The sequence below is a fragment of the Frieseomelitta varia genome, unplaced genomic scaffold, assembly GCF_011392965.1.
Source record: "Frieseomelitta varia isolate USP_RPSP 00005682 unplaced genomic scaffold, Fvar_1.2 scaffold_32, whole genome shotgun sequence".
Taxonomy (NCBI): Eukaryota; Metazoa; Arthropoda; class Insecta; order Hymenoptera; family Apidae; genus Frieseomelitta; species Frieseomelitta varia.
Window position 1 is genome coordinate 62944 of NW_025110057.1, and position 16069 is coordinate 79012.

At 42.0% G+C, this 16069-nt stretch overlaps 1 protein-coding gene across 1 annotated transcript in view; it reads left to right on the forward strand.

Moving 5' to 3' along the window:
- The window catches only part of LOC122530000 (potassium voltage-gated channel protein Shal-like), a 53529-nt gene that overhangs the window by 28603 nt on the left and 8857 nt on the right, over nucleotides 1-16069 (forward strand). The window contains exon 4 of the mRNA XM_043656597.1: nucleotides 8975-9025. Within this exon, the coding sequence (XP_043512532.1) occupies nucleotides 8975-9025 (51 nt within the window). The remainder of the gene's footprint in view (nucleotides 1-8974; nucleotides 9026-16069) is intronic.

The following is a 16069-nucleotide window of genomic DNA, read 5'->3' on the forward strand; positions in this document are numbered from 1 at the left end:
CACAAAAAAAAAAAAAAAAAAAAAGAAAAAGAAAGAAGAAAACGAATCACCAATCCCGCGACACTGGCCCATTCTACTTAACTCGACGCCGACTCTGCCCGAAACTCCATCAAGTTTCCACGAGACGACGCTGAAGCATACACACATTCGTGTCTCGCGGTGGATGATACGCAGCGCACGAGAGATTCGGGGCGAAACGAAACGCCGTGCGTGTCATCGAAGTTCGAACAAAGGAAAGTAACGGGAGAAAAAAAGAAAAAAAAGAGAAAGAAAGAAAGAAAGAAAGAAAAAAAAGAATTTATCTCTCGTTGATCGCACGTGTGTTTCGTTCTCGGTTTCGAATCTATCGCTATTCTTTTTTTTCCCTTTATTCAATTCCTCCTAGTTGGGATTGGATAAAGCGAGCATCGATGAACCAAGCCCGTTACCAACGTGCTAATCGAATCGATTGCCGCGCGAACGGAGACGAACGAAGCTCGTTCTCCGTGTTGCGGCTGATCACGTTTCCCTTGACCTTGGTCCAAGTTCCGTTCGAGTATCGCGGCACTCGATCGCGAACCATTCGAACCATTAATCGAAATCGCCGCTACCGCTCTGATCGAGGATCCGATCGATCCTCCCCGGAGCGTGCGTCGCTCTCGATCCGTTTTCACTTCACTCCCGACGATTTTCCACATCGTGCATTTTCGTTCGACACATCCATCGCGGCGTGTCGCGTCCAGCTTTGCAGTTTATCGTCGGAGATTATCTAGAGATCTACACGGCTCCTCTGGGTGGTGACAGCCACAGGTTCCAAAGAAATACCAAAGGCGCGAGCTTCCGGCCCAAAGAGTAGCTTTTAAGGACCCAAACTTTTCTTTCTCGTACGTATATGTAGATAGGCTCAACGAGACGAGGAATCGCAATCGAACATTCGTGATTATATACATTATAGCAATTATACGGAGTGTACATACAGGTTCAGGCGGATCGATTGTTCGATCGCTCGAGGATCGACTTTTGCTTTCGTCGTCGGTTGAGAACGATCGCGACCATTGTATTGTATTATGTATTCTGGTATTCCGGACGGTTTGCGTTTCGTTCGCTATTATGTAAATATCGCGTAATTAGTATTGGGCGGCTGTGTTTGCGTTTGACTCGTCGACACGTGCGAACGATTCGTGTTGGCTATCAGTTTTTCGGGTTCCTTTGATCCTTTATATCCTGACATTACTGCATTTAAAAGTATCATATAAGTGATTTATATCTTCATTGATGTAACTTCAATGCGATGATAATTCTTCACTTTGAAAAAAAGTATGTGACATTGAGTGAACAATTGCAAGTTTTTGTGTAATTATTGGTGTAATATTACATCTTTCAAAAATCCAAAGTAAATTGCAATTGCATTTGCCCTGGAAAGGAATTATAGACGAATTCGTACGTGATAAAGAAAATATTTACAATTTTATTTGAAAGTTTTCTATTAAAAACGACAAATATTCTGAATCTTCCTGAGGTACTGTCTTGAACTTAGGATTATTATAAAATTTACTTTTCCTTCTCCGTCTATCCAAAAAACACAAGAATTCAATTTAAGCACTTAAAGTTAATGATTTAATTTCGGATATAAGGGGTCAAAATTTCCCACTTGAAATTCCCCTATCGATCGAATTTGACATTCTAAAGTCGACCTCGCCTCGCGTTTTCTTTCGAGCGATAATCCATCGGTAGGACCGTTTTAACAGCGGGGCGTTATTGACCCGCGAAATTGTCACGGTAAGCGAACGTCCGTTTTAATCGTGATTCATGCCCTTACGGGGATCGTCTGAATATTCCTGGACGAGATTTATTACGGCGAGGGCGACGCGACGGTCCGATTAATCGATTCGTGTTAGCGATGCAAATCCGCGTTGCGCGATCGCGCTTCGTGAATCTCATGAATGGCCAGATCTACCATCGAGATCTGCCATGAAATGATTTTATTCGACCTGGTGACGCAAGCCGGCCCGGAATACCGAGCTCGATATCTCTAAAGGCCTGCAAGTCCTCGGTTCGTGTCCGAGTTCCATCGCGATTAAGGGTTGTCGTCCATTTTCCTAAATGACGCTCGTTCCCGGAATACAGATTTTTTTAATTCTTCCGATGTTAATTTCCGTTTTGACTTGATCGAGAATTATTCAGTGAATCGTGGAGAGAACGTGCGAGCTGTACAATTTTAGCGTAAACCAAACGAGGAGATATTTTTAAATCGAGATTGACCCTCGAGAGATGGACGCCGGGTCACTTTTCAATCAGAACGTGTTGCAAAACAGACATCTACATAGGAATGTATATTATTAAATTCTTATGTAATTGCTAATTAGATTTATTAAGAAGGACATAATAGTAAGTAATAATTCAATCCAGTGTTTCTTAATCCTGCGAGCCTCAGAGACCACGGAAACAAATGATCGAGAGAAAGCAGGCTTGAGCACATTTTACGTAGTCTGATACTCAAGCCTGAGAAAGAATCAGGAAGAAAACATTTTGAATAACGAAAAATCGATAAAAAAGAAAAGTTATCGTATGAGTTTAAGAAACGTTGATTTAAGAAAAAAGAAAGTATAAGCGCATACGATACACGTATAGATATCGCGAATGAAAAATATTTATTTTTGAAGTTGCTTACAATTACATCAATATTACAAATAAATCGGATAAGAAACGGTGAGATACACTCTAGGATACACTCGCGCTCGAAATTCTTGGGGCATTTTATTTTTAATATCAATATGCAACAAAAATTTTAAATTGCATCTATATTATAAGTGTTGACACTTTATATATTCTTTGTCATATAAATGTCCTTTTAATTCTCAAAATAAATAAACATCTTACCTGTCCCAAGACTTTCGAGCATTATCTATAAATAATGTAATACATTGATCCGGCGGCCATCGGAAGGTTAACAAGCAGAAATTATAAAATTCTGTCGAAATTTCTCGACTGCTATGCTTCCCGAGGATCGAATCGTCCCCGGTACGCGTTATCGTTGAGTAAGCTACTGTTGTCCCGAACAGCTTGTGTTATCAAGTACGCTTCGCGCAACGCTGACAGTACATAGAAACCGTCCTCGTCGCAATCAAAAGAATATATTCGTAAGTTGAACTCGTTGCCGCTTCGTTAGCGTTCATTTACACCTTCGCCCGGCTCGGAATTGCTCAAATTACAAGTCGTGTACGACTTTACAGTGATACATAAGTGGCCGCGTTTGTCCACAGCGTACAACGTACAACTATCGACTAGATTACTAGCTACTCGGTTGATAGACACACTTTGCTCCCGCGTGACGCGAGACGGCTCGATATCGAAGAAGTATAATAGGCGAACGTTACGCAGCTAAGTTTACGAAGCCAAGGACTTCGCCACGCGTATAATAAATTTAACATCTAGGAAGAGTGTCCACCTCGTTTTGGAACGTAATAACTTTATTTTAACTTAACGCGTTGGCTGCTTTGAAATATTGTAAATCGTTTCGACGCGCAAAGTTTCGATCCTTTCTTTATCGAGGAAGCTGAATTTTTGCGGATTTCCATGGATTTTAATTTTATTGAATTGTTCGTACGTTCGTGAGGTGAGAATCCTTATGGTGTACGCGCAGCTGTGAGTCAAATACATGGACTAGCTTAGTAGTATTATTGAAAAATGTAAGGAAAACGGAGGAAAGGGATCGGTTGAGTAAATTTACTTGAATTTAGAAATTCTAATAATCAGAACTGCAAAGACCTGAGCAATATCTTTTTGATCGAATCGTTTATCGACCACGGCACGGTCAGGCAAGAAACGCGAGCTCATGCGTGACAGCCAACGTGTTAATTAATCCTGCGCAAAGAAAATCAATTTTCTCCAATCGAAATTGACGGAGAACGGACGAGTGATAGTTGGTCAACCCTTAATCGAGCCGAGGACCGAGCGTTTTAGATAAGACAGCACAGTTTTGCCCACACATTCCAGCAATTCCACCTGTTAGCGCGTTTCGACTCTGCGACGCTTCTCTCTTCCGATAGATGATGCCGTTAGGCACGGCAGAAAGAAAGAAATCGGAGATCCTTCAACGAGGCGATATGTCTGAATGAAAATAAAGAAAACTGAGATTTTTTAACCCGACCCGCGTGCTTTCGACCCCGAACTTCGTAGAGATGCCTCGAGGACGCCTTTCACGTCTCCTCCTCGTTGTCAGACGAATTCGAAGGGGGGCGATGTCCATCGAGTTCTCAAAAGACAAGGCGGAACAAGAAGGAAAGATTTATTATCCGCTTCTGATGATACGTATCTTAATTTTCAGCGACGTGTCACGCACAATCCGTCCGTCGTTCAACCAGCTTTCGTCGAGCTGTTGAAAACGACACGCGAGCACGCCTGCACGGATCACGTTTCTCTCTCCTTTCAAGCACGAGCTCGTCACCGTATCCATCTCGAGTTCTGCACGAATTTCATCACGAACCTTACTTTGAATTCTCTTTCGTTTCGGAGATCAGAGTTGGGCAAAACTCATCGATCATGACTATCGACTTTATTATATTTTCAATTACGAAGATATCTTAGAATGAATCTGAAATGATTATATGTTCTTTGACCAGAATTTATTAGATAGAATTTTTACGAATATAATATTCCATGTACAATTTACGAAAATGCAGTTTACGTTACTGTTTCGAACAAAAAAAAAAAAAGAAAAAAAAAACGAAAGGAAAAAGTATAAATTAATTATTAAGTAGCGAAGAATTACTGACTTGTCTTAACAACGACATGTTGATTGATCACTGTGGTTCTAATTACTCAGTTACTGCCTAACTCTGAACGAAGATAGAACGTCCGCGTTCCCTGTTACATGTGGCTCTTCTTCCGTTTTGATCTGGACTCTCCGTGCAGGTGGGCCGCAGGCGGATCGCCTTCGAGATTCAGCAGACCGCGACGATGCAGACGTTCGACGAATCTCGCGGCTCATGCCCGGAACAGAAGTTCTGAACGCGTTCTCGAGCGCCGGAAGTTGGCCGAGAATCGCGTCGCTACTTCCGCCGGCAACGAGACCGCGAGCTTTGAGCCGAGTTTAAGCGAACGCTGTTGGATATTCATTGCGAGTGTACAGTCATCCTTGCACGGTTATCGACTAAGAAAATTGTACGGGCAACGTGTGTCGCCCTTGACCCTAGGGACGTCCAGTAGGTATACACGTGCATACACGTGCGTTTCTCTCTGTGTACACGATCGTCCGTGGTATATTGCGCACAGCGGCTAGCGAAAGTATTCGAGCACTTTGGTATGAAAGAACTTTTTTTTATTTAATATGCATACATCGCACGTGATATTACAATGTAAGATTGTATTAGTAAAATTTGAAAACGATCTGATAATGTGGACGTGTAGATGATTTGTTGCGAACGTACATATAATGTACTTGTACTTAATGTGAGGAATTAGTTATTATTATTTCCATTTTATAAAAGTAATAAATATAGTCTCGCTGAATATTGACGTTTAATGAAGTTATTCGCGCATTGAACATCTCGTCATTTCTATTTTTAGATTCGTTTGGAATTGGACAAATGTGAAGATGTAAAAATATTTATTTTATTTCGAGACACGTGAGAAAAGTTACTACAGGTGTTCGAATACTTTTGCGAGCAGTTATATATGTTATATATGTACATATATATATTCATGTGTGTGTGCGTATTTTCGTTCACGTATACGTGTGTACACAAATGTCACGTATTAATCGACGTCAAGCTGCCAAGGGTCGAGAATCTCCAGGTTCTTTCCGAGCTTTCTTTACCAGGCAGCAGAAGACACCCTGCTGAGTCTCACGCCTCGATCATTTGCCACCGACGTTGTCCGACAACCATTCGATCTAACTTAGATACCATTGCTCGTAAAACGTAATAGGTCTTTTTTCTTGCCGGACGTTTATGCTCTCTCTCAACTCGGTGTGTCGTTTGAATCGAGTTATTAGACCCCCGGAGTCAGAATTTCGTTCATTCGCGGATGGAAAATATTTATTAATTAATTCACGCGAGATATTCGCTCGACTTTAAAAACAAACAGCTGCGTTAAAATGTTACAGACACTTATGCAATTCTTATGTAATAGGTAAGTTGACAGGTAATGCAACGAGTGTACGAAAGCGCGTACTGAATATTACAGAGGGTTAACAAAGTTAAAATGTCAAGCTTTCTGCAAAGCACAACATTTAGCTTAGACTCCAAATGAAATGAACGTCGAGTGGTTATCGGACAGTGCACAAAAACACAAACACACAAACATACACACACATCCGTGAAATTTGCTGTTGGTGTCACACAATCACCAGAAAATCAGATTTGCTGCCACACTTCTTCGCGAGCTAGAAACGCGCACACTGTCGCGACCGTTCGATCTCGCGAACAGGTCTCTCCTTATCTCGTTTCCAAATTTCAGACGTCGTCCCCGTTAGTTACATTTATCAACATCCGCAGAGGGCCCGCGACGAGGAAGTCTCGATCTTACATGCTTAACTTTGGACGTCTCTTTCCTCTTCGTTGCGCCCCGTGTTCAATTTTCCTCGAAAGCAGCCGGAGTCCAGACGAATTTTCGTCAGTTCAGGCAGTTCCCGACTTAACGATTTCTGCCTCCCGCGGAAATCTCGGGGGACGTCTCTCGAGGGACCCGTGTTCGTTCAGAGCGTCGCGAAATTCGCCAGAAACATCGCGAGACGCGATCCCAAGTCGCAGTCGTGTCGAATTTTCCTTCCATCTCGCGTGTGCGAATTTTCCTCCAGTTCTCGACTCGACTCGTTTTCTCTCCCTCTCTCTTTTTTCTGCTTCCGGCGCAGGAAACGCTTGCACTCAGGCGCGCGTTGTCGCGTGCTATAGTGCGTCGCGTGGCTGCTTCGTAACGAGCGACGAGTGGCAAAAACGATCAGCGATTCTCTGGCACGCTTCTCGCGTGTTTCTCCCAACAGACGAGAAAATGGACGGATCTTTTTGACTTACGGAGTTTTCCCATGTTTCCAATTTTTTTTTCTTAAAATTTCATTGCACAGGGTCTACGTTTATCTCACTATCGGATTGTTTTACGCATATTTTGTGATTTCGATACTTTTTCGAAAACCTCCTCCTGTTTCAATCGATTATCTGTTACACCACGAACAATGAATGTCAACTTTTCCCTCGATTATTGACCTACGTGTTAGTTAATCTTTGTCTTCTGTCTAAACGCCAGCATCACGCTTTATCACATCGTTCTATCGATCCGCCAACGCTGCGTTCAGTTATTTCATCACTATTTTTACTATCATTTTGTGAATTATCTCTATTAAGGAATTTCATAAGGAATGTCATCTTGATCATTTCTTTTTATTAACTTATTTCTGCATTAATTTATTACTCGTTATGTTATTCTTCCCTTAAGTTAATTTAATTCCTTATTATCAAATTAATGACGGTACTTTCATTAAAATCACTTCAATTAAATTACATTATACACTCTGTCTCTTTTTCGCGAATTATCCTCGCTAGGAAATTTCATAGAAATAAGCTTTTGCCTGTCTTTCTTGATCATCTTACTCTCAGTTTCACGTCATTTTCTTCGTTGAGATAATTTTAATTAATTTATTTATATCACCATTTATATTTTTTTACCACATTAGCCGATTCCCTTCTCGATTAATTTATTCAACGCTGCTTTATTTTCGCGTCGCTCTTCGTTGAAATTATTTCAATTTATATTGCTTGCGATTTGTTTATAACCTCCGTTACACGTTCTCTGTTCATTTATCCACATTTCGTTTATTGATAAATTCTAAATGAAAAATCCAGCTCGGTAGTCCCTGAAACTATCTTCCTTTTCTTTTCTTATCGGCTGACATTCAAAAGTCAGACTGCGTGTACGTGAATTGCCAAGCGCACGATAAATCTCGTACAAGCCGTTAACCAACGGGTGTCAACAATTAGAAACGCTTAGCTTCGCATAAACGTCGCCATTTCCGTCGTCGCCATCGATTTACGCGTCACGATGAACTTTCATTCCCTCGATGAAAGTTCGATGCAATCTCGTCCACACTACTCTCTCTCTCTCTCTCTCTCTCTCTCTCTCTCTCTGCTCTTTCTCGCGTGAAAACTCGACGATGGCCGATCGTAATAGCTGGAATTCCACTGAAATTTTCTTTGCTCTACGAGCGAAATATACGGTTATGCCAGCTCGTTTTCTGATCTCGCCTTCTCATTTCTAAAGAGAATCAATCTCACTCACGGAGGCGCGATACACATCTGTCACATGATTCACGTACGAAATTTGTGACTGTTCTAACTCTATTTATTCTATTCTCGTCCGTTCTGTCGCGAGAGCACGATTTTCCAGCTGCTCGTTCGAGATTCGGTCGTGAAATCAGATCGGTCATTCGATGCTAATTACTACCGACGTTGATTAATCGACGCAACGTGTCGCCAAGCGCAAACACGTACGTCTTTCAGTTCGTACCAAGTGACGATCCGTGCCAGAGATATCGCCTCTGATCGAGATGGTCTCGCCGTCGTGTTTGCAGAAAGTTTCATCTGTACGCTTCTAGCCAGGGAAAGATCACGTTTGGATTCGGTGCTCGCGTGTTGCTGCCGTTGTTTCGGCACGATCGCATTACGACCAATACGGATAAATTCGTCTTTCGACGATAAATCCCAACGAACGAGCTTCGCGAAAACAAGGATGTTGCTGGAATTGTCGGATCGCGAGATACTCTACCAGCCCCCCATAAGCTTCCCCTTCCCAGTGGCTCGTTGTCACGCGTTGCTTGATGGAAACAACAGTGAAGAAAAGAAAAGAAAAGAAAAGAAAAGAAAAAAATAGTAAGAAAGAAAGAAAAAGGGAAAAGAAAGAATAATTGTGACCGAGCGCGGACGTGATGACGTTGCGTCGAATTAATTGCCCCAATAATGCGTATTATAATATAACATGAGTTGCTTTCATGAATAATGCATAGCCGAAGGAACACCGGGAGCCTGTAGTGGAGCATCCACTTCAGATCAGCCAGGCAAGAGAAAATTGAATCTTAAGTGTCCGTCTGAAAAGCTCCGTCAATTCACTTTTGCCGTCGGCCCACTAACGAGCACCATCTTTTCGACACTCCTCTTTACACCCTCGACGTTGTCCACCCCTCGTACTGTGTGTCCCCTCCACCCCGAAGACACTCCATCCTTACCGTGTCCCGTCGTTAAGAAAATTGAAACAACGAAATCACGGTGAAACTTTCGATTTTCGAGACTGCATACGACGATCCACGTGGTCGAGCGGTCCAAACGTCGTGCGGAGGTGCAAACGATATCTTTTTATTCTTTTCTTTTTTTTTTTCAACGAAGAGAAATAAGCACGAACGAACGTGGAACATCGGCTTCGAGGAAAAGAAAGAAGCATCGAGCAACTCGATTTATCGACGGACAGATAAGAGAGGCACTTGGAGAGATTAAGATTTAGAAGGTTCGAGTGGCACACCGCGGGTTGTCGTTGTCAACTTTTTTTCTTTTTAAGAAGCTCTCCGTAGACCGGAACGAAGCTCGCGAGAAAAAAAAGAAAAACGTGTCGATTGCACCTACTCGATATTCAGGCCACTCGACTACTATTTTGGGTGTTGATGTTGGTTATTGCCCTCCCCTTCCAATTTTTTTCTCCGTTTAATCGTTATTGGAAACTGACTGGTCCGTTATATATGATACACTATCTATCTATCTATTTATCTATATATATATGACATGCAGCTAGTTCGATTAAAATATATTGTATATAATGTACGTGGATCATGTTACTTGTGTATATTTTATTAACTCGTTCAAGGGTACCGAAGCGAGAGTTACCGAGGCGCGGGACAAATTCGTCGTCGGAGGAGGGCCGATGAATTCAGCACATGCATCTCGCGCGTTAAAGTTCGTTTTAACAACGAAACAATTTTACGAAAGATAACGCCAGGCGTCGTGACAAGGGAAGTCCGGCAACTGGACAATTCAAACAGAACCTGATGCTTCGCGTAAATGGTTAAGCGTGACAGAACAATTTCCTTTCCTATTGAGAAACGATCCTAGGGATGAGTCCAAAGGATAAGTCAGCCGACATGTGATCCTGTATCTGTGTAATCTAATATTGTCTATTTTTGAAATTTACATAAGAACTTATAAAAAATGGTTTCAAATTATAAGAACAGACTAGATATCTTTTTATGATCTATGTGATTTACAAACAAGTGTTGACACTAGAAAACAGAAAGATATTTGATTTCTAGAAATTCCAGTAAGATTCTTAGATTTCTACATGGCCCAGTGAAAAATCTCTGACGTGTACTTACGTGTAATTACTATACATTATCACATAATTTCAAAAGTCAAGATTTCTTTGAAGAAATGTCCTCACCCCTAGGATCTAAGGAGAAGAAACATTCATTCCATTGTTTCACCGTCACAAAGTTTCAAACTTTTCTCAGTTCTCCAATTGTCGAACTGCCCTTGTCGAGTTGTTAATCAATTAAATCGTTTCGTTCATCGCGTGGTAGGGATAAATAAACCACGTTCACCGCGACGTCTGCACGGAAAGGGTGAATTTGGCGAAAAAGCCACCGGACTCTATGAAATCTCCTGGTCGGTTCTTCGCGTAATTAAACAAACGAGTTCGACAAGCCGCGAACAATGGGTGATCGCGGTGATAAATCATCGGTGCGCCGTTCTCTCGTCGCCCCAGTGAAACTTGAGCGTCAGATTGAAAACTCGGGACCTCCTTGTGAACGAACACCGCGTTTATTAATCACCGCGCGATTATTTCGGTGAGGCGGCCAGAAGAAAATTAATTAGAAATCAGTCGTCACGGCCCGTCAACGCGCCTCGATTACGACCATTGCTTATACTTATAGTGATTAATCGGACGTTCTACGGCGTACTATTCCAACAGTGGATCGCTCGTCGAAGGTCCGGCAACCTTTGTGATTATTTTCAACCGGTTGTTGCCTCGATAATTATCAGACAACGCGCGTCGGTGTCGGTCGGTTAAATTAATTATCGTTCAACAGGTAAGTCGCTGAACAACCGGCTGTAAACGTCGCGGCGAGACAGGCTATCAGGTTTGTCAATTTTTACCAGCGTGTCGTCGATCGAAAATCACTCGAGGTTAACGCGCGCGCGAACTTTCTGATCGACGAAAATGCGGCGTAGAGAATTGTCACGATACGATTAGCAGCGAGAAGAATATTTCTCGTTTAACTCTGGAAATCGAAGGAGGGTTAGGTTTCATTTTTATCTACCTCGACTTACGATGATTTTCAGCCGAAATTTCAATTAAAGAGATACACAGATTTGGTCCCGTGTTGATTTGGCGCGGAATTCGAGAAATTGCATCGTAAACGTATGATCATTGCGCTGGTGAAAAGTCAGCTTAGGTTGAAAAATGATTTTGGTAGATGATTTTTGCGAGATTTAGGAAGCTGCTGTATAATCTACGTTAATTAACGTAGGGTGAAAACGTTATCTTGACTCTTAGCGTACGAAGATTTTTAACGCTAGAACCATTTCGAAATAATTGAAACAGCCAGTAATTTCGTAATTTTTCGTTACAGCGGTGCATTTTTTTCCAAGATTTTGGATCAGATGCTCTTTGTTGCGTTAGAAACTCACTTTCCTCACTCTCATTTCACCGACGCAAGTCTTCTAATGTTAACAGTTATCGAGCTGCATACAAACCATGTGTATCGAGGTTTCGCTTAGTATGCTAAGAGTTAAGCCGCGTCCGAGACGCGTTACCACCGCATGCATAAACGATCCCCCGCCATTATTTATCGAGTCATGTCGTTATTGGCAACACGGTAACGCCTAATGAAACGTTGCCACTAAATCTGAATGATAGCATACGAGAATCAATGTCTCTCTCTGTGATCAAGAATTATCCCCCATTCTATATCTGTAAATTAATCTAATTAATCTAATCGTCCCCCATCTTTTTTTTTTTTTCTTTTCTTGTAATCGTTGCAAATGCCACGCGGTACAATGTAAATATGTCTGTACATTTTGTAACATAAACACACTGTCGGCACCTGTTGTGTGTGGTTCCTCCCGTAGAAACATTCGCCCGTTTAAGGTAAGACCCAACAAAATGAAACTGAACTGTCAATAATTCTGTTATACTTTTTGTCTGTTATACTATTTTTGTTCTGTCTCTTTTTTTTTTGTTCCTTTGGATCGCTCCCCAGATATATTACATGAAAGCCTGCTAGTTGAAGATTATTAGTCCACGTTTTTTGGAAAATGTTGTTACATTTGATCGAACATACTGTTTCTTCTCGTTACACTGGCACTTCTCCTCTTCCGCACCTCTGTGCTACTCGCATATACGTTATTATACATATATACATACATATATATATATATATATATATGTATATTTCCTTCTCTCTGTTTCTTTGGACTGTTTGATGAATGCGATTTCTCCTGTTCACGATTTTTTCAGACACGATTTCGTGCTCGACGGATTGTTTCAAGCGTTTCCCAGTTGTCCTCTCTCTCGACTCTACCCACGAATCAATCTTTTGTTTTCTTTTCGATCGCGACGAGAACGGGCGAGAGACAGACAGAAAAAGAAAAGGGACAAATGAGAGAATCGGTGAAATTTCGTTTGCTCGCCCCTTCTCGATGACACTTGCTCTCACCCCTTTCGCGACTTGAGGATGTCGCTCGATGACGCGACGTTTCGCAAGAATTGCATGGAAATCCACTCGGGAATGTTGTTTTCTTTTGTTACACGTCGTGATGGTCCGTCTCCGTTGCTCGATCGACTCGAACAACGGGGCTGTCACTGTTTTTCGATCTATCATCGCCAGCCAACAACTTCTAATTATTCTATTTTCTTTCAGTGAAACTTTTTAACGAGCATTGTTACGACACGCTTTATCTTGACACGAGCAGAGTCACTTGGTAATTGTTCGAAGACGATCGATTGCCGATACAGAGAGATTGAACTTCACGTTACCTTTCGTTTTGTCGTGTCCATTGTTTCGTTCGTTAACGGTAAATGATGAATCCGAGAACCTGAACGAGACCTTCCAGCACTTGGATCGGTTGCCGATGATTTTAAATACGGAACGACCGACTCGATAACGTTGCAAGTGCTCTTTGTTCTTAAATACTTTACCTTCGAAGATTGTTTGATAATCGTTCGAAGATCGCGAAACAAATTGAATCGCACATCATTCAAAGGTATTCCAATCGCGAGTATAGAACCACCGATTTGACAACGTGATTCAACTTGAGCTTTGCGAATTCCTTTTTCGCAAGTATACTTGGCTTGATTTATAGTAATTATACTCGCAGAATTTTGCAAGTATCTTGTATCAATTTATCCCGCGAAACTTCTGACATTTGAAGTCCCTTCTACATATTAAATAGTAACTTGTTCAAATGATTTGCTTTTTTTGGCTAATCAAAATCCTTCGAAATAATAGCTAATTTGTACCGTTTCGCGATGATGCTCGTAAATTGCTGTAATACCGACCGGAAGCGCGTCCATTAAACGCGATGTCGCGGTTCGAAAATCCGGCTCGCGCCCAGGCATCGCGAACGCGTTGAAACGTTCGTGAAATCGGGCTGGGCTCGCAGCTGGTCGCGACGCGGACTAATTAAATTTAATTAAAGCCAACGATTAAGTCCGACTCGTTGGTTTTGCGCGCAACTTGCGGAATTAACGGCGACGAATTAGTTCTCGCGCCGGTTCGTTCGCCAGCCATCAGCGCGTTGCAGAATGATCGATGCCCGATCGTTTGCCCGAGAGGTAGGACAAAGAGTTTAGAGTTACGACGGTTAGCTGAAAACATAGGCGAAGCTTGTAGCGGGTCTCAAGACGGAACAACGAGACAGAACTCGCGTTTCTAACGTTTCTCCTCGACGACAGAGAACACGACACACACTGTCATAGTGAAAATGTAGGGGACATTGCAGTTAGTTAACACGTTCACTGCCACGCTTGACTTTCTGTCGCAAGTATCTGAAGAAACATCGAAGCAAGGTGAATACTTCGGGATACGATATTACAAAATGAGAAATGTGTTTCTATGGCAGCAAAAATTAAATATTCGTATAGGGAAACGAGTATGTTTCCATACGTCTGACAAATTTCAAATGTTTCAGATGGGAAGAATAGAAATTCGTCTGTTTGTTAGAATCAGACCGTTTCTACTCTACGTTTGTTTAAAGGAACACAATCTGACGGAGATGTGCGTACGGATATCATATGTGCAATAAAAACGAGAGAACACGTTTTGCACATTATCTGTAGTAATTGTACAATAGATCTCGCGACCTGTACATGTTTTTTTCTCAGTATAATTAGCTTGAGTTAAACAGAACTTACTGCCTGTAGTATATTCCAAGTTCTTCTTCCTCTTCCTCAATTTAAAATTTGCAGATGCGTGTGAATTTTCATAAAATGACTGCATAAATTTCCCCGTGTGGCAGTCGACGTGTTAGTTCAGAGATCGATCGTGCATCAACAGACGATGCTCGGTTAGAGAAGCCACCCATTTCGTCGCTCTTCGAGCTGGAGCCTTCGAAATGGCGCGAATATCGTCCATGAAAAACTCGATTCTCCGCGAATTAGATATCGATATCAGGGTCGAAGTGCAATAGATTTAGTGATGATTCCACATAGGAAGAACGTACGAGGGGAGGATATATAGAAAGTAGGGGGTTGATGAAACACGTTCGTACAAAGTTCCTTCTCTCCCTCTTGAGGACGATGAGAGAAAGCCGATTCAGAATCGGGGGAAACGAGCAACACGTCCGATCTAACGACGATCGTTAAAAAAAGCGTCCACAACTAGAGATATATAATCGTAGAGGCCCATGTAGAAAACAGAAAAAAAAAAAAAAAAAACAGTTTCTGACTCTTTTAGGGTAGGTGAGCTTAGCGTGCAACAATGTAGTGTGTGCTTGTGGTGTGGATTTCAGCAGGCGTACAGTCAGTACATCCCAGCGACAAGGGCCCAAGTATCGGGTACCCAAGGTGGGCAGACCGGGGCTGCGATGGACGGGACTTACCTCGTCGAGGCCTCGTTCTGAACGGCCTGACTTTCTTAGCGCAAAATTCTAGTAGAGCACGTTACACGTACAGATCCCAGTAAATGTCCGTGGCGAATGCGAGAACAGCAATAGAGCAGAACACATAGTAAGCAGAGTAAACGACCCGAAAAAAAGAAACGACGCAAAGCGAAAACAAAGTTGTTAAGAGAGATTAAAGAAAAAAACAGAACAGACTGAACATGAACGAAGAGATCTCGAGAACGCATGACGTCGCAGATTAGAAACGAGACGATCGTCGGACGAGTAACGTTCGAGTCGGTGCCGAGAAGCCCGAGCACGTTTCCGAAAAGGAAAGGTAACACGAGATAGAGTTTGCTGGACAGATCTCTCGAACGAGATGATTTTCAGATGGACGGAACAAAAAACGAGAATAGAGAAACGTGTTCGTTTGTGTGATGAAAGTCGAGACCGATGGACATGGAAGAGACGACCGGTCGAAAAACAGACAGCGAATAGAGAAAAAAAAAATATATATATATATATATGTGTATATGAAACAATCTCAAATAATTGACACAAGACACACACAGTGTATATTACAAAACACACAGATATAAATCAATCAAATTCTTCTATTTCCTTATTTCCGTGCCCGCCCGTTCATCGACGACCACCAACCGTGCGATCCACGTGGAACACCGGAAACATCTACATACGTGATGACCTCGCATCGTCCGCCCATCATCGTCATCGTCATCGCGGGCGTCATCGCCTCCACCTGGCCATCATCATGAAAAATAATCGTCCCGTTGTCTCATCCTGCTCGCTACGAATCGGCATCTTTCTCTCTTCGCATCTTCTCTGTTCATCTACTCGTTCGTCTACACGATGGACAAAAATTAAAAAAAAAAAAAACAAAACGAATTTTTAACGAACTGCAAATATCACGTGCGTGAAACGAAAATCACGGATATGATATAACGAATGAAAAAACAAAAAAAAATATACGTATATGTATGTACATAAAAAAAAAA